Source organism: Leuciscus leuciscus (assembly GCF_965113295.1).
Source record: "Leuciscus leuciscus genome assembly, chromosome: 3".
In the NCBI taxonomy this organism is placed as follows: domain Eukaryota; kingdom Metazoa; phylum Chordata; class Actinopteri; order Cypriniformes; family Leuciscidae; genus Leuciscus; species Leuciscus leuciscus.
This window is the reverse complement of record NC_138727.1, coordinates 10,265,226-10,291,105: the sequence shown is the minus strand read 5'-3', so window position 1 is coordinate 10,291,105 and position 25,880 is coordinate 10,265,226. Positions and strand designations below refer to the sequence as shown.

The window sequence follows — 25,880 nt, the reverse complement described above, 5'->3', positions numbered from 1 at the left end:
ATACATAGTGCTGTAAGATTCTTACAAAGGAAATTAATCCAAACAAAAAGAATATCACGCGAAAAGTTTTTATTTATTTAATTTAAATGGTTAATAATATTATCATCCGCTCCACTAGAGGGCGCGAGAGCGGCGTGTCTGGTCTCACGCCACGTCTAGTCACTAAGCGTGAGGAAGAGACGCGGCGGTTGATTTCAAATTTTGCGAAGAAAAAAAAAGACAAGCAGCGAATGGAGGGAACTTACTTTAAGGTATTGCGCTTTAAATATAATTTTTTCAACTGCAAATCTGTCGTGCGATGGCATATATGAGAGTAAAACATGTTTTAAACTCGTTGAAATACCGATGGCTATTTGTTTTCTTTAGTGTAGCTGCTAATGTTGCTGTTGTTTTTATGAGTGCATGAATGTAACGTATCGTCTGACAGACAAATACACACACACTGCCACTGGATTCAACAAAACTTGAGGAAATACAAAACTGACTGTAATGTAAATAATATTAAGTTTAGAGTAATTAAAACAAATCACCCAAACGTTTTATTATGTTTAATTTCAGGTTACTTAATTGTGTTTCTCACTTTTAATTTAGATTTAGTGCGCTGTATTATGCACATGCATTGAAGATGGAGCCGCTGAATTCAGGGTAAGTTGATTGTGTGTGTGTGTGACTGTGTGTGTGTGCTGACCGATTTGGCTAGCTTTGGATGAATAATGCATTCTTACACTTATTGATTCTGTAAAAATGATTGATTCGATCCGCGCATGTCTAAAATGTTCAAAGGTTCTTTGATGTGTTTTGCTTTTGGGAGCGTCAGTTCAAACTGAATACAGAGTTCAGTTAACGTTTTGATACACCAATAATACATTTCCATTTGCATTGCTCTCTTGCAGATGACAAAAATATTGTATTTGTATTTATGAGCTCACACCTAAAAAGTCTAATATTTTAGCATAATAAGCATTCAGGTTTCAGTAGCCTTCTGTCACATCGTGGTGGTATGATTCAGGAAAACTGCACAGATTGCTTGTCATCAGCTTTTCATTTATTATAAGCTGCTGACTCTTTCTTTAATATCTTATGTAATGATTGTGTAAATGCAATATATGTAAAGAAGCATTTAGCCTATGTGAGTATCCTTTTGCTTTGAGTTGATCATTTGTTATTCATAAAATCACTGCCATTCTTTGAACATGCAAACACATCTTGTTAAACTTGTATACTAATCTAACTCATATTTTAACATGGCGTTGTGCACTATGAATATGACAAATTGCTTTCAATGTTCTCTATTTGCAAGTCATATTGGATAAAAGCATCTCCTTAATATATGTAAATATGCATGTTTATTAAGTAAATGGTTTTCTTTCCAGGTAAATTTCATAATATGTTATTTAATAATAATCCTAGTGTAACTAATCCTGCTTCTTTTTCCAGCAATGAGGCAGTGAAATCCTCAAGAAGGAGACTTTCTTCGGTAAGTATCCAGTAGCCTATGTTGTGAATATGTGACACTTTCTGATGATTTAGGCCTATCCTTTCTGGTGTTTTAAAGTATAATCCAAATGGCTTCATGGTCGTCACATACTAGTTTAGGATGAACTTTATGCTTATTTTACACAGTAAAAAAACAAAAAAAACACAGTAATGATAGGTGATTTAAATTTATCTGTATTCACTCTATTGCTGCCTGCGAGTGTCTTCACAGTTTTTTATAAATTTCTAATTGTCTCAAAACAGTAAATATTTCCTCTTGATTGTCCTCTGACAGATTTTAAAAGCTTCTCGGACATCTATGAAAGTACTTGCATCTGAGCAAGAGGAACAAAAGGTGATTAAGGTACAAACATTTTAATACATTTTTTGTTTTAATTCTTTTAAAAATTTTAAAAATAATTACTATGTGCATGTTTATGAAGGAGGAAATTGCCAAACCTGTAGAGAAGAAGAGAAATTCGCGAAGAGTGAGTTTTGCAACTACAAATAATGTTCGAGTCTTTACAAAGTAAGTGCAATAATGTTAACCCAAAATAATGTTGAAACTAAATATAGTTAGCCTAGATAGTTCATTTACGATGTCTAAAATTTCACAGCGATGCGAAAAGTGAATCTCCTGTTCTGGCATCCATACAAAACACACATGTTGGTGAGCACTGAGCAGATTACTTGTTTAAATGTTTCTTGTTTTTAACTTGTTTTTATGTGATGTAATTGATTATGTGTACCAGTTCTGTCAAACGAGTAGTATAAAATATTTCTGTTGCAACTTGCATATATAAAACACTGACACACTGTTATTTTGCTTTCTGTTAAATTTATCAGGAGATAGACCAGATGAAAAGTAAGTAATAGATGATACTATTTCATTGTTTTCTTTCTGACATGTTGTTCAAGTTTAAACATGTTTGATGGTTTTGTGTATCCACATGAAGATATATGAAAATCTGTAACTTTCTTTTTTCCTTTAATGACAGGATTCTGCGTTTTGTTGATGAGGGAAATCACCAAATCAAAGGTACTAGTTTTCAAGAATAATTGTCAAATATTGCTGACCAATTGGGACCATTGTTCTCCAATCTTGTTCACAGTGCAAGTGTTATTATTAAAAATTAGAGTGTGTTCACTTATGCGTAATTGCATAAATGTTGTTCACTGTAACAGAATCTATCGATCTCATGCTTGCATTTACATAATTCCTGAAAATTATTCTCATAGTCAGATAGTGAACCACTAAACCTTTCCATTTCTTTCAGGCCTGGAGACTTTGTTGAACACTCCTCTTTATCTATCCCAGCATAAGGTAAGTACTAATCTAAGGCTGCAGAGGCAAAAATATTATGAATTTTTCAGACTTCTGCAGTTTATGACATCCCTGATTAAAGTAAGGATATGCTGCCACAGACATTTAATTTGGAGTGTGTGAGCGTACAATATTTGGTGATTGTCAGTACCTACTACTGAGTTTTTTGCATTAATGTCTCAATGAAACCCACCTTGTCTTGACACATGCTGATTATTTTGACCTTTCTCTCTCAAATTGTAGGAGAATTTCTTCTCTGATCCAGTCTTACAAGATGACTGTGTGGATAGAACAATGTTGCTCGGAGAGAATACCGGATACATGGATATTACTCAAAGTCACACTATCACAATTGATAAGGATTATGAAATTGAAGAAGAACCAAACTCAGATTGTAGCTTCAAAGTGGCTCAGACAGTCTGTGGTGATCTGAATGTTTCAAGTCTGAAGGGTTTGCCACGTGAAGCAAAAGCAGAGAGTAAAAAAGCTGCAAAAGACCCAGACTTTAGTGCTTTTCTCGCCGGCATGTGCTTACCCACTGTAAACACCATTAAGCCCCCAAATTCAGAAAATGAGCTTGAAAGTGTCTTCTCTTCAGCCAATACAAGCACAATGGAAATCGATAAGGAGAATCACTTACCATCTTTTTTAATGAAGCAACCTCCAGGTGGCAAGGGTAAACCAAAACAACCACAGGCCCTTCAACGTAGACGATCCCGTGTTACTTTTTTTGAAGATGATGATATAGAGACAACCACGAGTCACACTGTTGTAGTCGAAACCAAATATGATGCTCAGCCTCTTGCACCCTCGATTTCTGAAAATCAAGGAAGTGTTAAAGTTACAGGAAATATCACTCGCAACATCCAGGCTGCTCTGGATCGCAATACATCCCAATATTTCTCTGAGGATGACAATGCGATGGAGATGACTGGGGCATTTGATTTAGCTGTTCGAGAAAAAGACCACACAATGAATATGAAGGAGCAATCTCAGTCTCCAATTCCCAAAGTAAGAAGGATGTCATCCTTTAATGTGATTGGAAATGGGAAGACAACAGATCAAAACATAACTGGTTGTTTTCAGAGCAATCTCTCAATAGTTAAAACTGCTAATTCTGATGATATGGAGATTACTGGAGCTTTAGATGTATCTATTCGAGAAAAAGAGGACATTCTGTTTCCCAAACTAAGCCGTATGTCCAATCTTGATGCTTTTGGAAATGGAGAAATAGTGGATCAATACAAATCTGGCAACAACTTGATAGCTCCAACTGCTAATAATGATGTTACAGAGAAGACGCAGTCACAGGCTGTTGTTTTCGAGGCCAAACCATCAAGTGGAAACAGGCCATTTAGCAACTCAAGGAAGAGTTTCTCTCTTGCGTCTGTATCCAGAACTGTTCAAGAAGATGAGCATGCAGGCATTATCAAGGAGGAAGCTCTGCATCCAATATCCAGAGGAAGCAAAATGTCCTGTTTTAATTTGGTTGGAAATGAAGAGATATTGGATCACAACAAATCAGGCCACCTCTCCATTGCCCAAACTCCAAATTCGGATGATATGGAGATGACACAGTGTCAATCTATTTTTCCCGAGGCTAAACAGGTCAGTGGAGACAAACCCTTAAGCAACTCAAGGAAGAATTGGCCTCGTACATCGGTATCCAGAACTGAAGACGGTGATGGGTTGGACATTACTCAAGGGTTCACAGGGCGTATAATACTAAATGCTCTTTCAGCCACCAAGAATGAAAGAGGTGAAAGCATTCTGATACCTGCTACATCACCTAAACATAATGAGAGTGACTGTATGGACTTGACATGCCAACCAAAAACCTTTGCTGGGATTTCACCCCCAAGCCCTGATGAAATGGAATTGACTGGATGCAACACTATGAACATCGACTCAAACCGGGCCTGTTTAGGAAGTGCTGATACAGGTACAGTACCATTCTCCGCTAATCAAACTATCACTGTTGTTGTACCTATGGAGATGACTGAAGTACATATGGCACCAGTCAGTGAGCAAAAGCATAAAGCTTTAATGACTCGAAGAAAGTCAGGAGGAAGGATGGTGTCCTTGATGTCTTATCCTGAAAACACTGAAGCTGATAACTGTCAGACCAATTTCTCCAACCCTGATGACATGGACATGACACAATGTCATACTCAGACTGTTGTGCTTGAGGCTGAATACGGCAGACCATTCAGTAAATCAAGGAAAAGTTTGAACCTTGTATCTACATCCTCCAGTCATGATGTTGACGGCATGGAGATAACCCAGGCACTCACCGGGAATATCATTTTAAAGAGCTTTGTATCCAATAAGGAAAGGAAGCATGAGAGTAATCTGTTACCTACAGCACAAAGCTGTCAAAGGCAGGAAGAGTCTGACTGCATGGAACTGACATGTCAAGCCAGTGCATCAAATCTAGCTATCCCCTGTGTTGATGATGAAATGGAATTAACAGGATGCAACACAATTGTAGTTGACTCAAAAAGCACATTGGCAGCAAGTGCTTCAGAGATCAAAGCAAATGAAAGTGCACTTTGGGCATCAACATCTGTTTATAGATGCACAGTGTCAAGTGAAGAACAAAATGAGGTGATTGAAGCTGCCAAGTGTGCTATTAACCATGTCTTCCCCTCAAAACATGTTTTTGATCTTGATGGCAAAAACCTTAAATGCAGCAACACAGAGACAATTTTATATGACCCAGCTGACATGCAAGTGAACAAATACTGCGAAATGGCCCATCCAAGCAATGTGATGACGACTGATGACGAAAATGACATGCAGATTACAAAGATCCTAACAATGCCCATTGAAATGGAGAAAAGTGTTTCGTTTGACCAGAGAGAAGTCAATATAAACACTTCCAATAGTTCTAGAAATGAGGAGAGTCAAGCTCTTTGGTCTAACAAGGAACAAAGTACAAGCTCGGTCCAACATGAAGGTTCCTCCTCAAATGAGTCCATAGCTGATTCCTTCAGTAAAGAAGAACTAAAACCTGCAAAAGCAAGACGGAGAAGTCTAGCAGATTTTCAAATGGAGCTTCAAAATATTTCACGACGTATCCAGGAAGAGCAAAAAGTGATGACAGGAAGCACAACTGCGCCTCTGCCTTCTTGTTCCTTCCCAGAGATTTCCCTTAAAGAGCAGCGTGAAACTGAAATTTCTACTGAGCCAGCTTCAAATGTCACGCCTAATGTTAAGCAGAAAAATAATTCTGTTCAAAATGAGAAGACCACACCGTTTAGTCTTAAAAAGCCGTTCTCATCAAGGTTGTCATTGTGTGGTATCGTGCCAAAACTACCGAAACGAGCTACAACTGTAACTCCAAACAAAACTCTGACCATAGGTACTAATGATTTACGAAGTCTACAACTAGAGAAACATTTTGATGTTGTTGAACAAAATAGCAACTGCAAAACAGTCGATATAAATGACGAAGAGTTTCCTGAAATGAGCAGTGAAGAAGATATATCAGGGAGTCTTGAAAATTGGCCAATTAACAAGCAAGATGAACTGGATGGTTCTTTGGCTGTACCTATAAATGACGAGGTTTTTGGGGATGATGTCTTTGAGTCAGGCACGAGCACGAGTCCATGTTTTAAAAGACCTTATCCAGAGGAAGATCCTATTACATCAGAACAAACCAAGAAAGCCTACATTTCTGACATGGTATGAACAAAACATTTTTAGTTTATTTACATTTTTAGTTTAATACTTTGATTGATTGGTATTTCCTGCTACATGCTTAGAGGTTGTTCTGTAATAAAGTGTTAAGAATGGGCTCTATTGTGCATTATTATGCTAATGCCTGAGATTCTGTCTCCTCAGGGGCCTGACTGTCATGAAGCTGCTGTACAGTGGGAAGGTAATTTTACAGGGCATGCTGCTCAAAATCCCAAGGCAAAGAAAATTGAAGATACAGGAGTCTCTGAATCCAGTGAGTTGCTTGTGTCAGTTCTCAGACATGGTGAACTGTTTATGCACTAAAAAATGTAAGAGGTTTTCAATGTGGTTTATTTTTTTTAAAGAAAATGTGTTCTGCTTTACAGCTTTCAGATACTCGCAGTTTGACTCTCATATGGATGGGACGCTGGATAATGTATCTGATTTCAACAAGGTAGCAGTATTCACCCACGCTTGCATTATATCCCATATTAGAAGGATTTTTTTTGTTTGTGTATCCACTATAGTTGTTGTTCAGGATCTGAACAAACCTCTAACCCTAGGTATTATACTTTGCTGTGTAACTTGTCCCAGAATGTAAATGCGCTGGACATGAATAATACGTTAAATTGTGTGCTTTTGTTTAGGGAAGGTGTGCTTGTGCACCCTTACATCTTTTGCATGTGCAAGCACCACTTACATTTTCTTTTGAAATTATAAAAATCTGGGTGTTTATCTCATTCTTGTATTTCCAGAAACTTGAGGAGGGAAGCATCACAGTGAATGAGTTCCTAAGCCACTTTGGTATCAACTTCGTCATCCACAGATCTAGACCAAGTGCTCTTCCTGACAGTGTAAGTGGTCTGGCTCTCTTTGTGAACATAATATGTGACAGTTTTTAACACATCTTTCCTTTTTCAGTGTAGGGCTGGTGATACACGCACAATGGAAGATTTGCTCAAAGAGAAATACATATACCATCCCAAGCAGAGAGTGTATGAGCAAGACTGTAAGAACCTCACAGAGATAGTGGAGAGGTACGTACTAGTCTGGTTTTGAAAATGCTGTAAGACACTGTCACTGCAGATTTTTTGTGTGTGTGTGTTTTTAACTGACAAACGATTTTTGTGAATTATTTTGTGAAACTAATTTCTCCATAGACTTAAAGAACAAATGCCTGAACAAGAGAAATCCCTGGGATGCATCAATGGAGCCCTTCAGCAACAGATATGCACTCTCTCTAAAGAACAAGTATGTTGCTTTTATAGCCAATCTTGGGTCATTTTATGTTAAATCGTTAAAATCATAGCATATAGCGTTCATCTTTGAGAAGTCTTCATGCTTGTTCGTTTTCCTCAGTTAAAAAGCTTTGGATCCAAGTTGAAAGAGCGAAGACTTTACTTTGGAAAGAGAAGCAAGGCACATTCTCATGAAATTAAAGGAATCTTGTACTCAGAGCTCATTAAAACTACACAGGTAATTGCATTTTTGTTTATTTTGAAATGTTGAAAAGTGAAATTATTCTTTAATAAAAAAAATCCCCTTTGTTTCTCATCTGAACATCCAGATTAGAGAAATTCTGATTCATAGAGCCTAAGAAATTTCTTGATGAGCGCAGTTCCACATTTCCAATGAAAACTGTAATTAAAAAGGGCAAAATGAAGGACTTAACCTTTTTAAAAAAAAAAAATATTATAAAAAAATCTCAGCCATAAACTTGATTTACTACTGCTAGTATTTGTTTGGACATAATTAGTAAGTGCAAGATCATCAGTCATCAGTTTTTTCAGTCTGTTTTCCCAGAAGAAAGGATTGTACATTTTAGATAAATGTATCTGCTAAATGTTATTTTTGCACATAACTTTTATTAACTTTATTTTGTTAGAGGGCCTCAGTGCTAGCCGACATGAACTAAAAGCCTTAACTGCTGTGTATCTGAATTTCCCTTATATGATTAGGATGCAAAGCAAAGCCTGATATCTAAAATCAAAGAGACAGACGGAATTATGGAAGACTTGGATGGATGCATTAATGATTTAGAAACTGGTATGGATTTTTTTTTTTTTTTTTTTTTTTGCTCAGTTTCATGTTTGAATGTATATAATATAAATGTCAACATAATCATAGTGAAATAACACACTGCTTCTTCACTACACTAGAACTTGCAACTGTAGAGGCCATGATTATGGGAGATCATCTTGATGCGCCTCAAACCAGACCAGCCTTAAAAGCCAAGGAAGAGGGTAAGTTTACTTCTATACTATTGAATTTTCCAGCCTTGTGAAGCTAAGAAAGATATAATGGTTTGTCTGTGTTTTTCCCTCTTTGCTGACAGATTTGAAAAGGCTTAATTCAGATATCACTGTGAAGGAGAGGTATGTTCTTCTATCCACACCATAAGGAATGTGTAAGTTACAGATTTTTGTTGAATGCTGAAAATGCTAATCATTTCAGGGAAATTGGTGAGCTGGAGATACAGCTTAGGAATTTGGAGGGCCAACAGGAAAAGCTGCGAGGAGAATCAAGTAGCCTTAAGAGTCATCTTGCAACCTTGAACAGGTTTTTTTCCCTTTTGTTTAAAATCCATTGTAGAGGCACTTTGGCATCCTGTGACAATAACAAATGCTATACTAGAAAGTACTAGATGTTTGGTTCGGTTGGTGAAATATGTATTTATTTATTTTACCACTATACCTATCCCATATATTTTGCTATGTAAATAGAAGGTATGATGATTTGTCTTTCAGTTTGAACGAGTGGCGTCTTGATGCGACAGATGAAAGGGGGGCCTTGTTTACCTTACTTCACAACACTGTGCATCTGCAGGTGAACCTGCAAATACCTGCTGGTGAGTTAATTATCATTTATAATTACTCCTAATGGTTTTTCATCATTATTATCACATTCAACTGTAGCTTATAATACTCTCATTTCTCTTAGGAACGGAATGGATGACTGAGGATGTGGAGCGAAGTGTAGATGTATGCTTCCAGTTGCAGCTGGATGGTGAGTGAACAATAAATCAGTTTACCTTTTCATTTTATTTATTTATTATTAAATATTTGAAATCCACCTTGTATAATTTTTTTCCTGATGATGATGATTACTTTTTTCTTTCTTTTTTCTTTTTAAGGGGAAAAGTCTGAGTGTCATGCAAGCATGGTTCACAAGTTACTTGCACTATACTGTCAGTCTCAAAGTCAATGGACACAGAGGTACCCAACTACCCGACATATACCAGAGGTAAGCATGTACATTATAGACATTGTTTTGCTACAAAGCTATATGAGAAAATATAAGAACAAGATGAGAAGTCTCAGTGTTGTCTGGTCATTTCTCAACAGCTTCTTCATGACATTAGTTTGGTGGTGGGTCGTCTCAGGCTCTTAGGCGAGGAGATTCACCGGCTGAAGAAATGGGGAGGATTGAAGCTTCGCATCCTGAAGATCACCTGTATGGACACACAGTAGGTTACACCTTTCAGTGCACATTTACTAGCTTACTACTCATGCACTTTTCCTTGGCCTGTTGAGCCGTGGTGCTTATGTGGATGACAGATTCCAGTTGTGACATTTCCCTTATCCCTAATTCCCTAAAAAAAATTAAACGTGTCAACTTGAAGCCTCCTGCTTTTAAGAAAGATTGTATTCATGATGACAAATTAATAACTAAGCATTTATTTATTTTTTCTCTCTCTTCTTTGTTATTGTTTTTTACTTTTCCAGAGTTCATATTGTCTTCTCAAGCCTGAAAGCGTTTGAAAAGTTTGAGTTAAGTCTGATTGTCACTCCAGACTATCCCTTTGGACCACTTCACATACAGGACTTCAAAAAACACATTGGGAATACAAGGTTTGAAAGCAGTTAACATTTATTGATCACAATACGTTTAAATGTTATCTGGCTTTGTGAGTGGAGATAACATCACCATCATAAGACAGGATTGTTATTAGAAAGAAATATTGTGAAGTCTCTAGGCAGCGTTTAGTGAAACACAACAGCATTTCGCATCTAATCGTTGAAAGAAAATGTGTCAAGTACAAAATATTAATCTGTAATATAAATTGTAACTTAGTCTGTTTGACAGAAAAGTTATGACTAGAATTCTTCATATCAGAAAGTTTCCTCTTCACCACAAACCAATTTTTACTTTTATATTTTAGTCTAAATGCAATTTTCATTGGTGCTGAGAGTATCAATATTTTAAATACATTTGAATAAATCATATTTTAAAAAGCATTTCTCTCAAAATGATTAATCGACAAGTGTTCCTTGGCACATGTGACTGTAAATGTTACCAACAGCTACATTAATGTTCACTTTATAGAAGTATTCAAATAAAATGTTAATTTTGTGTTACTCTTGTGTCAGTATTTTGTGCTTTCTGTCTTCTGTAGGTTGAGTCAAATTGAAGACATTCTATCATCAGTCAAACCAGCCAAGAACTATCTGACAAAATTCCTCAAGAAGATCCACGATGATCTCCTGTGCTAAAATCTCAAGTCTTGTTTACTCTTTTCTTTTCAGTTTTTTAAATGTTTGTATATATTGACGTTTGTATAATCAAAAAAGAATAATTAAAAAAATTGTAATCACAAACCACACTAAGTTTGCTCGCATTCTTTACATTTCTTGGCCCATTATTATGACTGGATCCTTGTACGTTGTTGTTATGAATCCAACTATTAGAATATGATAAAAAAAAATCAGCCCTGTATACTAGTACTAAATATAATCACATATGAAGAATGCAGGTAATCTTGGTGATTGGAGTGAATGATGGCAGTGATGCTCCATGGCCCCCATTTTTGCTCTGCTTGATTTGGATGTTCATTATGGTTTAAGTTTGGAAATGTTTGAATAATATTTCCATAAATTAAATGTTCCACATAGAAAATCATACTCTTAACCAAGTAGCATAATTAAGCCAGAAACTAACCTGTTACAAGAATTTAAGATAAATAATTAGATGACCACATCATGCCATTCCAAAAAAGGATGGTAACAAACTGCAACTGTTCATTGTATATCATGTTTCAAAAGGCTAGTTTGGCCTCAAGCCCAACCAGCAATCTCCTATTTATAGATGTGAACAGAAGAATGATTTTTGTTGTGTAGAGCTAATCATTTGTTACTGTCAGCTAGCTGTCAGGTAATCAAGATTTAATGACGTGACACCACAGGAGAAGATTTTAGGAATGATGCTGACCTTTGACAAGACTTGTACTGCATGGAGAAAAATGGATGGGCTTTGTTGATCCCAGAGAGGAAGTTTTGTGCAGCACAGAATGCACACGAACTGACAGTGAAGAAATGTTCATGAACACAAGCATTACTGCAATGCATCCAGGTAACAGTGAAAAACATCAGTGTGCAATAAGACTTTAAAAGTATATTGAATGTGCAAAATGTTGGTACTGACCATGTTTGCAGAATCCATCTTCGGTAGCAGGACTTTTTAGCACTGAAAACCAACATACAGACTTTGAGTGGCAGTTGTCCCACATCATTTGCTTGGATATACATGGAATGATGGATCCCTGACTCCTTGTCAAGGTAACTTTATATAACACCTTGTGTATTTTTGTCTTCACTATACGATGCAACCAATGTCAACCCAAAGTAGAGTGCCATGAAATCACTAAGAACATAAATAAATCTTTGAAGCAAAGAAATATATGCCCATTAGCTTAGCATGTTTAGCCTCTAAAGCAATGGGTGAGTTTAAAAAACCTATCGGCAGCCCTGCTTCAGTGATCTTTAATTACTCTGTCCATGTCGTTTCTCTGTGATTTTATTGCACTGAATCTCTCTCTGATCATGATACTATCTGGACACAGTCCAGGAAATTGGGAATGAAGAGGAATCTAGTTGGCTATGGTTGACAGACAGTGCTTATTACTACGTCACAGCTGACATCATTCTGTGATTTACATCATAAAAGAATGTCCTCTACAATTACAGAGATGTTAATGAAAGTAATTGACCTCACAGGGCACAGAACAGTATTTAAAGGCTTGGATTTAGATTCGGCATGAAATGCCATTAACAAACAGCTTTGCTTTTGTAATGTGACTCATTTCTATTTGAAACGAGTTGTGTGGACTACTTTTATTGTGCTTTGGGTATTTTAGAAAGCTTGAAAGTCTGCCAAACTTGGATTCACCCCAGAATGCATCTTATAATCAGCAGGGTTTTTTGGATAATGAACATGTTTTAGATTGTTTTCAAACACAGCAATGAATTCTAATAAAAAAAAACGTTAAGATTGTTTTAGTATTAGGCTTTTCTATGCATGCACTCTATTTGTTTGGCAGTTTTTGAACCCAAAGGCAAGGCAAATATTGATATTGTGATATTGCAGGTATCTGTTTATTAAACCAATTTTTGGATATTTTTGTTTTCCTCTTCTCGTCAATTTGATCAGGCTGCTTAAAACATCCTGTGGATGTCAAAACATGTTTACTGAGTTAGAGCTATATTGCTCTTATGTTAATGATTCTGTTTCCTGCTTTTTTATTTGGCCTCTTTTGTGAGTAGGCAACAGATTGTTTGTTTTTGTTTATTTCATTTATTCTTTCTCTGAAAAGACCTTCATAAGGCAAACAATCCCAAAGACATAAGAGCCGGACAGGCTTTTTTAAAAATTCCATTAACTGAATTACAAAGTAGCTGGTATAAGCCTTATTCCCCCTTGATCAAATATTTTACTGATATCATGCCAGCGAATTCTGTTTACTTGTTTACGCTCCGCATGCCATTATAATAATCAAGCAGAATTGAATTTTATTTACATTTCTGAAATGTGTTCTTGCGTCAGAGTGGTGTTTTAGGCGAGTCAGATCCAATATGGATGCACATACTGATGAGTCTACACCGAAAAATACCTCCCAAAGTGTTTCTATGCAGCATTAAAGCTTGATGCAGGTTCCTATTCCTATTATGCATAATTTATCAGTGTATGTTATTTCAAAGGAAAAAGGTTGTCTTAGTAATATTTCATGAAAATGAAATAAATTGCTCAGCACCTAGGCAACATGGACAGGAAAGAAAATGTAAGCTGAAGGTTTGTTATCAACTTGTAGTATATTGGAGTCAGTAAGATATTTTTGAAAGAAATTAATACTTTTATTCACCGAGGGTACATCAAATTGATTAAAAGTGACCGTAAAGACATTTATAATGCTACAAAAGATTTCTATTTCAAATAAATACTGTTCTTTTGAATTTTGTAGTCAACAAAGAATCCTGAAAAAAAAATCCACAAAAAATAGTCAGAACTGTTTTTAACATTGATAATAAGAAATGTTTCTTAAAGAGATAGTTCACCCAAAAATTTTAATTCTGTCATCATTTACTCACCCTCAAGTTGTACCAAACTTGTATACATTTCTATCAAAAAAAAAGAAAAGAAAAAAGAAAATATTCTGTAGAATATGGATAACCAAAGGATAAACCCCCAGGATTTTTCTTTTTTCTTTCATACTATGGAAGGCAATGGGGTCCATCAACTGTTTGGTTACCCACGTTCTTCAAATTATCTTCATTTGAGTTAAGCAGAAGAAAAAAATTCATACTGTTTTGGAACTCACTTGAGGGTGAGTAAAATAAATTATGACAGAATTTTCATTTTTGGTTGAACTATCCTTAAGCACCAAATCAGAATATTAGAATGATTTCTAAAGGATCATGTGACACTGAAGACTGGAGTAATTGATACAGAAAATTCAGCTTTACCACCACAGGAATCAATTATATTTTAAAGCATATTAAAGGGATAGTTCACCCAAAAATAAAAATACTTTCATCAGTTACCCGCCTCATGTACTTCCAAACCCGTAAGGCTTTCGTTCATGTTCGGAACACAAATGAAGATCTCTTTAATGAAATCTGAGAGCTTTCTGTCCCTCCATTGACAACTCTTTGATGCTTCAAAAAGTTCATAAATAGATTGTAAAACTAATCCATATAAATTGAGTGGTTTAGTCCAAAATTTCTCACGAGACTTGATCGCTTTATATGATAAACTGTTTTAATTTAGGCTTTTATTCACATTTAACATTCATCAACTCACACATCAGTTGTGGTAAACAGAAGCTCAAGCATGTTCGCTTGACTTGAGAGAACCAATGAGGTTCATTCTCATGTGTTACGCAGCACGTCTGAGCGTCGGCAGGTTGGTTACTAAAGATTTGGAGATTTGAATCCCAAAGGGAGTAATATGAGCAATAACCATTGAGTCTTTGGGCGAGACACTTGACCCCAGATTGCTCCGGAGGGACTGTCGCTGTAATTAAGTGTAGGAAGTCACGCTTGATAAAACTGTGAACTTGAGTTTTTTTGCAAGAGCATTTATAGTTCATTTGTTGTCAAGTGGCATGGTGACTGATCCTTTACTGTTAGAAAAATCTGTATTTGTGCGTAAGAGTGAAATGAAGCAGGCCTTCATACCAACTCTCTATTTTAAGGCGAGAGTTTGCCACCTGTCTCTGCTTCTCTAGATGCCTTGACAGCTCGTTTCCCCCTATCATAACAGTCCACAGACAGTCTCGTCCCTGTGTCATTCACAAAAATTTCGGTTTGTTCAGAGGGCAGTGATTCCCGTCATTGGTGGAGTCCTGGTGTCTCTGTCCTTTTTCTGTTAATAAAACTACAGGATTGAAGGATTCATCGGCAGTTTGGATCTTATGTCATGGCTGAAGCAGTGAGCCTACAGGACCAATTGGAGGAAGGTTTTGAGGATGAATTCGGAGAAATCATAAAAACTCGATCAGGTACGACAAATTATCATTTATTTATTTAAAGGGAAGTCTTATTTCCTGTGCATGCATTTGAATGGTTAATTAATTTTAAAGTATGGCTTGCTTATTGTTTTTCAGTTTCAGATGAGTTCTCATTGGTAACACTTTTTTGATGGTCCCCCAACAAGACATTCTTCTGACTTTAAGTAACTTTGCAACTAGGGCTGCACAATATTGTAGAAAATTGCGATATGCGATAACTCATTAAATAATGCGATATTCGATATGCGATACGATAATGCTTAAAGTGTGTAAAATAAACATAAATTCTCTTTTAAATATATTTAAAATTATATAACCTACGTACGTGTTTCACATTCTTTTTGTGACAAGAAAACCCCCATACAACTTCTGAAAGTGAACAGCAGTGTTTTACTGTGGCATAAGAAGTGTCCTTTTAACATCAGTGTAAACCACGGGGTTTAGGGTTACAGGTAGGCCTACATTAGGTTTATTTAACAACAGAAACTGAATAATCAAATGTAAAAATAAAACACTGCTTAGTTTTCACTGTATTAATTAAATATATACTGATTCTTATTAAAGCTACAAAAGTTATTTAGCCAAGAGCAGTGACTGATTTTCTCTTTGTCTTTTGCTTATGACCCCAGTTATTGCAAGCCGTTGCGATATGCATATCGCGATATATACATTTGCGATATTTCGATAATTCCGATATATTGTGCCGCCCTATTTGCAACTACGTCAACTTATTATATAGTAACCTGAACCCTAACACCTAACCTTAAACTAACAGTCTACTAATACTCTGAGAGTTAGCTGACATGTTGTTGCAAAGTTACTTATAGTTAGTAGAATGTCTAAAGTGAACCATCGTAATAAAGTGCAACCAATATATTTCTTAATCATAATCACTACGATTTGTAATTGCACTCCTAGCCACATTCTAAATGAATATAAAAATATATATAAATGGACATTTACAGCAACATATTTGTTGGTGAAAATATTACGGCATCATATTTTCATATTTCTTTATCTCTGTTGATCATTTTGTAACGCAGATCAGACATATGAACCATTTTGAACAGTCCTCTTTAAAATCTAATTTCTGGCCTGTGCTCCACCCTGAGTGAGTTCATATCTATTTTTTTTCCATCACTGTCATCCAGTATTCAGTAGGGATCATGAGTGATCTATAAATGCTCTCTGGTGGAAATAGGACAGGTCTTAAAGAGCTTGAAATAGTTGCAGCTGCCTGGTGTTGGGTTTCAGTGTTTGAGATTTAGCCATGTTGTTGTTGGCTTTTTTGTTGTTTTGTTGGCAAGAAACTCTCTCTCGTGTTTTCATGTGAGTGTGTTTATGATCAGCAGTGAAAGTTAAGAGAAAGTAGCAAAATTGAGTCAACAGCTTGATCAGCCAGAGGACACAAACAGTACTGTAAACCTCTGAGAACAGAGCTTTAATAGAGGACATCTGTTATCTGTGCTAAATCTCACCATACACTGGTTATTTAATGGTTGTTGGGTTTAGCAGGAAACCTTTGGTTACACTTTATTTTAAGGTGCCCTTGTTACAGTGTAATTATAATATTATGTACTGAGTAATATTGATTAATAACATGCACTTAAGGGTTAGGGTTTGGTTTAGGGTTAGTTGCATGTAACTAATGCACAAGTTACTGTTATTCCTATAGTAAATGCATGTAAAATGTGTAACTGGGACATTGTAAAATAAAGTGTTACAGTGCCTAACCTTTTATCAAGAATCAATTTTTACTGTCTGGGGTTCTTTGGTGTGTATATATATATATATATATATATATATATATATATATATATATATATATATATATATATATATATATGTATATATGAAGAGTTCAGATGCAAAAGCCTCTAAGTGCCATCTGAAATTTTCTTCTAGAATGATCATTTTTATCAAGCTCGTATATTTAAGTTCAGTAATTTCACTTAAATGACAATTAATAGGTAATTCATTACATTTATATAGCGCTTTTCTCTGCACTCAAAGCGCTTTACATGGAAGGGGGGAATCTCCTCAACCACCACCAATGTCCAGCATCCACTTGGATGATGCGACGGCAGCCATATTGCGCCAGAACACCCACCACACACCAGCTTACTGGTGGAGAGGAGACAGGGATGAAGCCAATCAGTATATGAGGATGATTAGGAGGCCATGATGGACAGAGGCCAAGGGGCAAATTTGGCCAGGATGCCGGGGTTACACCCCTACTCTTTCGAAAGACATCCTGGGATTTTTAATGACCACAGAGAGTCAGATTTAAGTGAAATTACTCAACTTAAATATATGAGCTTGATAAAAATGATCATTCTAGAAGAAAATTTCAGATGGCACTTAGGTTTTTTTGATAGATTCTTTAAAATATTTGTTTCTGGTTTATCTAAAATGAGCTAGACAATGGTAAGGTGAATCTCAGGTCATATTTCACAATACACACACACACATATATATATATATCACAGGTAGTAAGAGCTTTGCAAGTAAACCTTACTCCCTTAGCCTCAAGAGGCAAATTAGCAACAGACGCCTGCCTCTAATGCCGGAAACGCTGTTTCAAATCCAGCTTGGGGTGGTGTGAGTAGCACCAGAGGGGTTACTTTACATTTACATTTAGTCATTTAGCAGACGCTTTTGACTTACGATTTAGGACTAAATTAAGCGAGAGATCGTGCAAAAACAACGCAAGAAGTGCTCAAAATACGAAGTTCAGGCATTGTTAAGAGTAGCATAAGCACTTTGGTGCCGTGACCCTGATGGGAGTGAGGTTTAGGAGGGGTGAGTGTAATGGAGGCCAGCTAGTAAGAGCTGTGCAAGTAAACCTCACTGCCCTGGCCTCAAGAGGTGCACTAGAGACAGACTGTGGTCTTTAGCGTCCTTGTTAGCATGCCCGCCTCCCATGTCGAAAACAACAGTCGAAGAAGTAAACCAAAAGCGCAGGCTACAGTGGTTCAGTGGCATATCCCGAATGAACTAATGACGTCTGCCACTGTCTTCAGTGACCTGTGAAATGGGAGGTCCAACTAATGGAGCCCAAGAAAATCTGGGCAAAACAGATTAAAGCTGACCTCAAAAAACAAAGACTTAGCCTTCCTGGTGCCAAATGCAAAGCTCTCAATCACCAAGCCTGAAAAACAATGGTGATCCAGTGGCGCCGACAGCAATTTATTGCTCTGGGACAAATCTCGTCCAATTGTTTGCTATGGGTCTGAGTGAGAGTGAGATTGTCCAGTTGGGGGAGATAATAATCATGTCATAAAAATAATGTCATAGTAAAAACCAAAATTCGTTGGATCTAAAATCTAGATTCTTATTCATGAATTTATTTATTCTTATTTGTTTTGTCCTTTGATATTGGGGTGAAAAATGACCCAAAACGTTCTTTGTGGATCTTAAGTTCTCCTGGCTATAAACCCATCTTTGGTCCTGATTAGAACCCTTATTTATTTTTAAATGTTCGAGCATTTGTTTAAATGGGTTGCTGATGCCTTCTGAGGCTCCTGGTATTCAGTGGCATTTTTACAGTTGGGCGAGACAGTTCGACTCCTTGGAGAATTTGAGGTTGCAACTCTATCTTCTGCTCATGGTATCCAATCTATGGCTCTGTTTTGTGTTAAACTGCATTAGGCCTGCAGGAGTGACTGACATGTTGACATCTGCCATAGAATCTTCTGACTCAAAAGATTTAAGAAATTCTCTAAATAACTTATGGTACCGTCTCTGCTTCACGTACTCCAGAGAGTACATTTTATCAAAGAGCATAAAATGTTTTTATGCTAGCTGTCAAAACATTGATATTTAAACCTTTGATATAATCAAATATTACTGGGAAATTATAATAATAAAAAGCCGGGATTTTTTCTTGTTGATGTGGGGCAGGATTTGTTGTTAGCCTTTCCTGCTTGGGCCTCTCCCAGGGACAGTCAGTAGTATACTGGTGTTTCTATTTTTGGCTTTAATGGGAATATATATATATACAGTAGAAGATAGAACTCTGTATGAACAGCCACTGTAAGGCAGTGTTGAGCATGTTCTACTGAAAACAGCATTCAGATCTCCTTAAAATCTCTCTCTCTCTCTCTCTCTCTCTCTCTCTCTCTCTCTCTCTCTCTCTCTCTCTCTCTCTCTCTCTCTCTCTCTCTCTCTCTCTCTCTCTCTCTCTCTCTCTCTCTCTCTCTCTCTCTCTCTCTCTCTCTCTCTCTCCCTCTCTCGCTCTCCCTCCCTCAGTCACTGGAGACCTCTGATCATTTTTTCATTACATAACCAGAGAAGCACACTGTTAAAACTAAAGGAGCCTCAAGTATCCTATTGTATTCTTAAGAAATATCTATTTCAAGCACCTCAAAAGCTTTTTTTAATAATTTTTTATGATGGCTACTGGAGAAAATGTTGACCATATTTAGAGTTCTTGCAAGAACAAACTTTATATTAATCAAACCTTTCAGAAAACTGTCATGTCTTCACACATTTTTTTTTAAAGTAAATTTCAAGACATTAAATAAATAAAATGTACAGTACTTCAACAGATAAAAATCGACAGATTTTTTTTTGTGTGCAAAAATGGGTAATTATGCGAGAAAATACGTCCTCACAAAGCAAAAAGGTAAATAAACACAGTGAAGCACAACTAGCAAACAGTGAAATCATGCCAATTTCTATATTTTTATATTATATTTTATATTTATATATTAAACAAATAAAAATTATTTATAGTTTGTATGATACTGGTAATTGTTATATCTTTGAACCTCGAAATTAACTTCAGGGCTCATTACCAAACAAGTAGCCTATTATTTATGAATCAGTTACTTTACTTTCTACATGTTTGAATGCACCGTGGGTGGCATTCTCAGGAGTCCTCAAGGGAGTCTCCAGTATCTTCTCACGTTACAGTGTGGAGTGAACAGATAAGTTTTGGATTAAAATACTTTTCGTCACTTTAGAAACATCAGGTGTTTACTGCACTCTATCAGGGTGTGTTTTAAAGCCCTGGGGGCTTTTATGACATTTGCTGTTCACTCTTTTCTGCAGTTATTCATCAAATACACAAGCAATGGTTGGCATGGGTGAAGAAAAATTACATTGAAAATGAGATCTACACCCCTGGTTGGCATTTAAAAAAATTCAAATGACAACTTGTAGGCCTACTTAAAATGGAAACACTGCACATAAAGTCCCTGAATGAAAACCAGACTGTTTGAATGAACAGCCCCGTTCTCAAAGACACTGGCCTGTATTTTGAATGTTATGATTGTTCTCCGAGTCTGATTGAACTGTTGCTCCAATTTTATACTTCCACCTGCTTCTGTTGAACACTATTGTGTACAAAAAAATACGTTGATTACATTTGGAGAAAGAACTACTGATGAGATAATAATATAGATAGATGTTCACTTTCAGTACTACCACAACACACAATGCCCTTCCAAGAGACATAAAACAAAAGAAATGCAATTCTCTTATTTCAGAGTTGAAAAATCCCACAAGAATGGATTAAAAACACAGACTGTTACTTATTTTGGATTTCTCTGGCAGATGAACAGATGGCATGGTGATGTTTTGAGTAATCACCCTCAAGCCATCCTAGGTGTAGCTATATGACTTTCTTTTTTCAGCCAAACACAGTTATATTAAAAAAATGTATAAATACTGGCTCTAGTATTTTTTAAATGCATACTATGGAAGTCAATGGGACCCATTTTGATTACAAACATTCTACCAAATATCTTCTTTTGTGTTCAGCAGAAGAAAGAAATTCATAGGTTTGGAGCAACTTGAGGATGAGTAAATGACAAACTTATTTTTGGGTGAACTATCCCTTTACAGTTTTTTTTTTTTTTTTTTTTACACAAAACACCCAAATGTTTTGTGATATATTTGTAATATTATGAGATAAATAATGACAGTGTTTTATGTTTGTCTAATGCGTCCCTGACCAAAAATGCTCGTGCACCCTAGTGTTGCTATGGTTACTACGATTTCTGTTCTCGAGCGTCTATTTACTGCTTGGTGACAATATGCGCTCTGAGTGACTAACTTGTAATCTAACTTTCCTGCTTACGGAAATATAAGGAACTTAAATTGAAACGTGGTTATTATTGGCACCGTGTAATGAGCCTACCATCTACCATAAACAAGTTAAATAAAGTTGTTCATTATATCCATGTGGTATCGATCCCTGTGGCGAACTATCGTTCCCTGTTAGATAGAGCTGTAGTCAATCAGCCCGCATGCCAGAGCAGAGCACCGCTACACCTGCCGGTATCAGCGGATCACAGCAGGGCTACAACTGCACTCAAGTGAGGGAGTACGACAAAATAAAGCGGCAAAGTGTCCACCTACAGTTCCTTCTCCAAATCATCTACGGCTTTAGGCATGGACGAGTCTGTTTAACAGCAAGGGAACCGGATAATCAAACTGAGCTCGCTGTGTTTATATACACAGGTAACGGATACTCACCACAAACCCGACTGCCTGCGACTCTAAAAGCCATTACGGAGGAAATAGTTGCGCTTGTTACGGTCTAAAAGCCTCATTTGGGTAAGACTGAATCATCATACTGAAATACTCTTCCAGTGTGAGGTGATTGTTTGGCTGTTGACGGCTTTTATTACGGCATGTCACGTAAGATTTAACCAGATTTAACAATAGATCCTCTAGCCGGGTGCGTCTTATCTATAAAGGGATCTGTTCTCATGCACTGACAGTTTTGTTTTAGTGTTAATTAAGCGTGCACGGGTGTCTTTCGTTGTTGTTTCTTGTGTTCTCTTCTGGTGAATCGTTGAACGTGCGCACTTTGTATTTAGTCGTGATTTTATAGACGAATGTGAGAGAAAGTTTGGTGGTAGTCTGCTGTTAAACTACACGCAGTTCAATCACATGCGCTGTTGTCATAAAGACACGCTGAGTATTTCCAGTCTCATCGAAACATTTGGGCTCGCGCTTGTAAATTGCCAGGAAAAAAAAAAATGAAGCTGGGTGGCTGTGGTGGAAACGTATGGCTGTAATCTGTGAATACAGTCTTCCCTCGGATGTGTGTGCTGAGATTAGGCGGCTAAAAGCAGGTGTGTGCGTCCAGCGTCTTTGTATTTGCCCGTTAGCTTCGGCTCAAGCCCGTCACCCCATCATCCTATTTGCACAAGGGCGGATATAATCCAGCAGCAGCTGCCACCTGCCTCCGAGTCACGCCTCCGATCAATGGCAAGCAATGCTTTCATTCTCCTGTCTGTCTGCTCACATTATTCTGTCTGCCAGATCGGGCTCTATAGGTTTAGTTATTTATTCTACACTTTATTATGTCTTCCATTCCAATCTTCCAATCATTTCCATAGACACAATCATTTGATTCTATTTTTATCCCCCAAAATTCACATATGAAATTAATTCTATATACACCGTAACTAAATAATATTAAATCCTAAATGCATGCATGCATACATTATTCCGGTCCTCTAATTTAATTGATTGATCTGCTTTCCTAATGTATTACCTGGGACGTTTAAAGTGTTCGTTCACCCAAAAATGAAAAGTCTATCATACTTGCACTTAATGTCTTTCTATACCCTTTAGACTTCGGAACACATAAAGATCTTTTTGATGAAATCTGAGAGCTTTCTGTACTCTCCATTGACATCTACGCAACTACCACTTTGACGCTTCAAAGAGTCCTTAAGACACAGTAAAATTAATCCATATATGAATTGAGCAGTTTAGTAAAAAAAATCTGAAGGACAACTTGGCCTTCACGTGTCACTTTCACTTTCTTGAGAAAGCTCAAACGTGCTGCGTAACGCGAGAAATAACCTCATTGGTTCTCAAACGTCATGCGAACATGTTTGAGCTTCCGTTTACCACAAATGATGTGTGAGTTGATGAATGTTTACATGTGAATGAAAGCCTAAATTAAATCTGTTCATTATCTAAATCGATCGTGTCTCTTCAGAACATTTGGACTAAACCTCTCAATTCATATGGATTCGTTTTACGATCTCTTTATGAACTTTTTGAAGAATCAAAGTGGTAGTTGCACAGCTGTCAATGGAGGGACAGAAAGTGCTCAGATTTCATTACAAATATTTTCATTTGTGTTCCAAAGATGAACGAAAGTCTTACAGGTTTGGAATGACATGAGGGTGAATTTTCTTTTTTTTTTGGTGAACTAACCCTTTAACTGTTTATTTCACACTGGTTGTTTGTGTTCACAGTGGTTCAGACCACAGGATGTAAGCATTGCGAATAGAACACTGGTACTATTTGGTCGCTAGTATAGGCTTGCATAATTCTATTTACAGAAGTAGTGGTTATGGACATCACTACTGCTAAAATATATGTGTTCATGCTGCTAAAAATGAACATTGTGATTGTATATTTATTGCGTTAGTACATAAAACATGAGTAAGCGTGGGCTTTATGCCACTGCAGCCAATCACAACAGACTGGGCCGTCTGACCAATCAGAGCAGAGCTCGTGGAAAGGAGGGGTTTAGAGAGAGAATCTTCGAATTAATCGTTTCAGACCCCAAGCGTGCCGCACAAGCCCTGAAAAGTGAAGCCAAAACGTCTCGATTGCCCCCCGGTGACTGGTCCTAGTATAGGTCATAAGTCCCGCCTCCCCGTGTTATTCAACGGGACGTGAGACCAACTAAACAATTAAATTACACTTCAAATATCTTTTTTCCAAAGGTGGTTTCTTTCATTTGCTGTCGTTTTTATCATGCTGATGTAAGTTCAAGTGTCTGTTTCAAAAATAAGTTGGTTTTTAGTTAGTTACGTGATGCGGTGGTGTAACGTCATGATTGACAGCTGTGATTGACAGGTTCTCTGAGCGAAGTAGTCACTGAAGCACCAACGGACATTTTTTTCGGGATCTTCGGAGGACTGAGGAGATTGTATTTACTTTATTTTAACAAGCCTCTTGTCGTACTGCAATCATTTTTTTAAAAAGTGTGCAGAATCCACTCTCCCTGAGTGCATTCTACTAGAGTGAGGGCGGAGCGCTGATTTCGCGGCTTTACTTCCTGCTCACTACTGCGCAGGTCTGGTCCCGAGATCGCTACTGCGCAGACTCAAGTTCCAATATGTCAGCGCCATATCGGGACGCTGGCGGCTTCAGTTCTCATCAATGGAAGAGAGCGAATGGGCGTCGTCCATCTTTTTTTACAGTCTATGTTTCAGACTCAGACTCAGTGTTTTCTGACCTTGGATGCATGTAAATCTATTGTAGGAGACCTTCGAAACAAAATTTGGAACTTTTAAAATAGCATATAGGGGCACTTTAATTATAGGCTACTTTTTTTCAAAAACAGTTATTGTTAATACAATTATTTAAAATTATATTATCAGGTTTCCAAATACGCAACTCCAGTTCAAAATGCAGTTGTTGACATGGATCATATATCATATATATATATATATATATATATTCCAGAATCAAGATCCTGGTTTATATTTGTTTACATGTTCTATCTCCCACTTTTCTTTGATTTTATGTAAATTTACACCATTAATTTCCAGCAGTTTTATATATTTGTCCAATTACATTTTCAGATTCATGATTTTTATTAATGTTTGTTTTGGTTTAAATATTGCTTAAAACATTTGGGTTCACTTTATTTAAACACGTTTGCTATTATCACCTGCAGAGCCAAGGCTAAATTCCTTTTCATTTCAGAGCATTATTATCCGGCTGTTTCAGAAATGATAATTGTCACAACCAGGCAAAAACAACTATTATGGGCTTTTGATTGCACATTATGACAGGAGGACGTCAAGCAAGGAGTTTAACACCTTTATTTGTTGACAGACGTTTGTTCACACTCTTTTGCATAAAACTATAATTCAGTTAGAGCGCTCTGTGAAAGATGTTATGTCAGATAACCAAACATGCTCTTAATTTGGTGACATCTAAATGAACCTAAATATTCTGCCTTCATTTACTCATCCTCAAGTCTTTAGAAATGCATTTCTTTCTTCCCCGGAACACAAAAGGAGTTATTTATAGCAAAATGTCCTTCTGCTTTTTTTCCATATAATGAAAATAAACGGTGGCCACAGCTGTTTCTCAAATAAAGGTATTGTATGGCTTCAGAAGACTTGAAATATAGCACGCCAGAATTTTAATGCTATTTTAAAGGTTCATAATCCTAATTTAGTTTTGGAGGTGTCCTAAAATCGATTTACATGCATCAAAGGTAAAAAAAAAAATTAAAAAAAAATCTCATGATATACATTCCACATCACCTCATTTCTCAGAGTCTGAAACCGGTTTGTTTGAATATTCAGTCTCTCTAAACCCCACCCCCCTTTCTGAGATCCTACTTTGCTCTGATTGGTCAAATGGCCCAGTCCTTTGTGATTGGTCGACCATTACCATATCTGAATTTCAGCTCTGGAAGCTTCCTCAGCGCTTGTTACGCAGTGATATGAATGATGGCTTTGTTTTTTTTTCCCCATATCAATTCAAGCACAAGTCCTAATCCTTTGGAAGTGCATGCAAAGTGGATTTGCAGCGCTGAAAACAGAATCTTCAGGACATGTCCACAACACGAACCAAACTCTTCCAGACCTCGTTCACGAGCAGCTAATGAAAACCATA

General features: G+C 36.9%; 2 protein-coding genes across 5 annotated transcripts in view; both read left to right on the top strand.

Moving 5' to 3' along the window:
* The first annotated feature begins 146 nt into the window (after nucleotides 1-146).
* knl1 (kinetochore scaffold 1) lies at nucleotides 147-11,082 on the top strand. Of its 2 annotated transcripts, none has more exons than XM_082164971.1 (26): nucleotides 147-251; nucleotides 592-645; nucleotides 1,438-1,477; nucleotides 1,772-1,831; nucleotides 1,920-2,005; nucleotides 2,094-2,146; nucleotides 2,323-2,341; nucleotides 2,475-2,515; nucleotides 2,754-2,800; nucleotides 3,044-6,487; nucleotides 6,647-6,755; nucleotides 6,868-6,935; nucleotides 7,237-7,335; nucleotides 7,403-7,518; nucleotides 7,642-7,732; nucleotides 7,841-7,957; nucleotides 8,440-8,527; nucleotides 8,641-8,724; nucleotides 8,817-8,856; nucleotides 8,936-9,040; nucleotides 9,229-9,329; nucleotides 9,422-9,487; nucleotides 9,615-9,724; nucleotides 9,826-9,947; nucleotides 10,207-10,332; nucleotides 10,878-11,082. In XM_082164971.1, exons 2-26 carry the CDS (start codon nucleotides 626-628, stop codon nucleotides 10,972-10,974), a joined length of 5,349 nt encoding a protein of 1,782 aa, XP_082021097.1. In that variant the 5' UTR covers nucleotides 147-251; nucleotides 592-625; the 3' UTR covers nucleotides 10,975-11,082. The 2 variants fall into 2 exon arrangements, with proteins under 2 accessions (XP_082021097.1, XP_082021096.1); XM_082164970.1 differs by having other exon boundaries at nucleotides 1,772-1,840.
* Nucleotides 11,083-15,054: 3,972 nt separating this feature from the next.
* dmd (dystrophin) overlaps nucleotides 15,055-25,880 on the top strand; it is a 105,594-nt gene continuing 94,768 nt past the window's right edge. For 2 of the 3 annotated variants that reach the window (XM_082163602.1, XM_082163604.1), the window contains exon 1: nucleotides 15,055-15,254. In XM_082163602.1, coding sequence (XP_082019728.1) covers nucleotides 15,173-15,254 — 82 coding nt within the window. In that variant the 5' untranslated portion in view covers nucleotides 15,055-15,172. The remainder of the gene's footprint in view (nucleotides 15,255-25,880) is intronic. The other variant, XM_082163603.1, reaches the window with a different exon arrangement.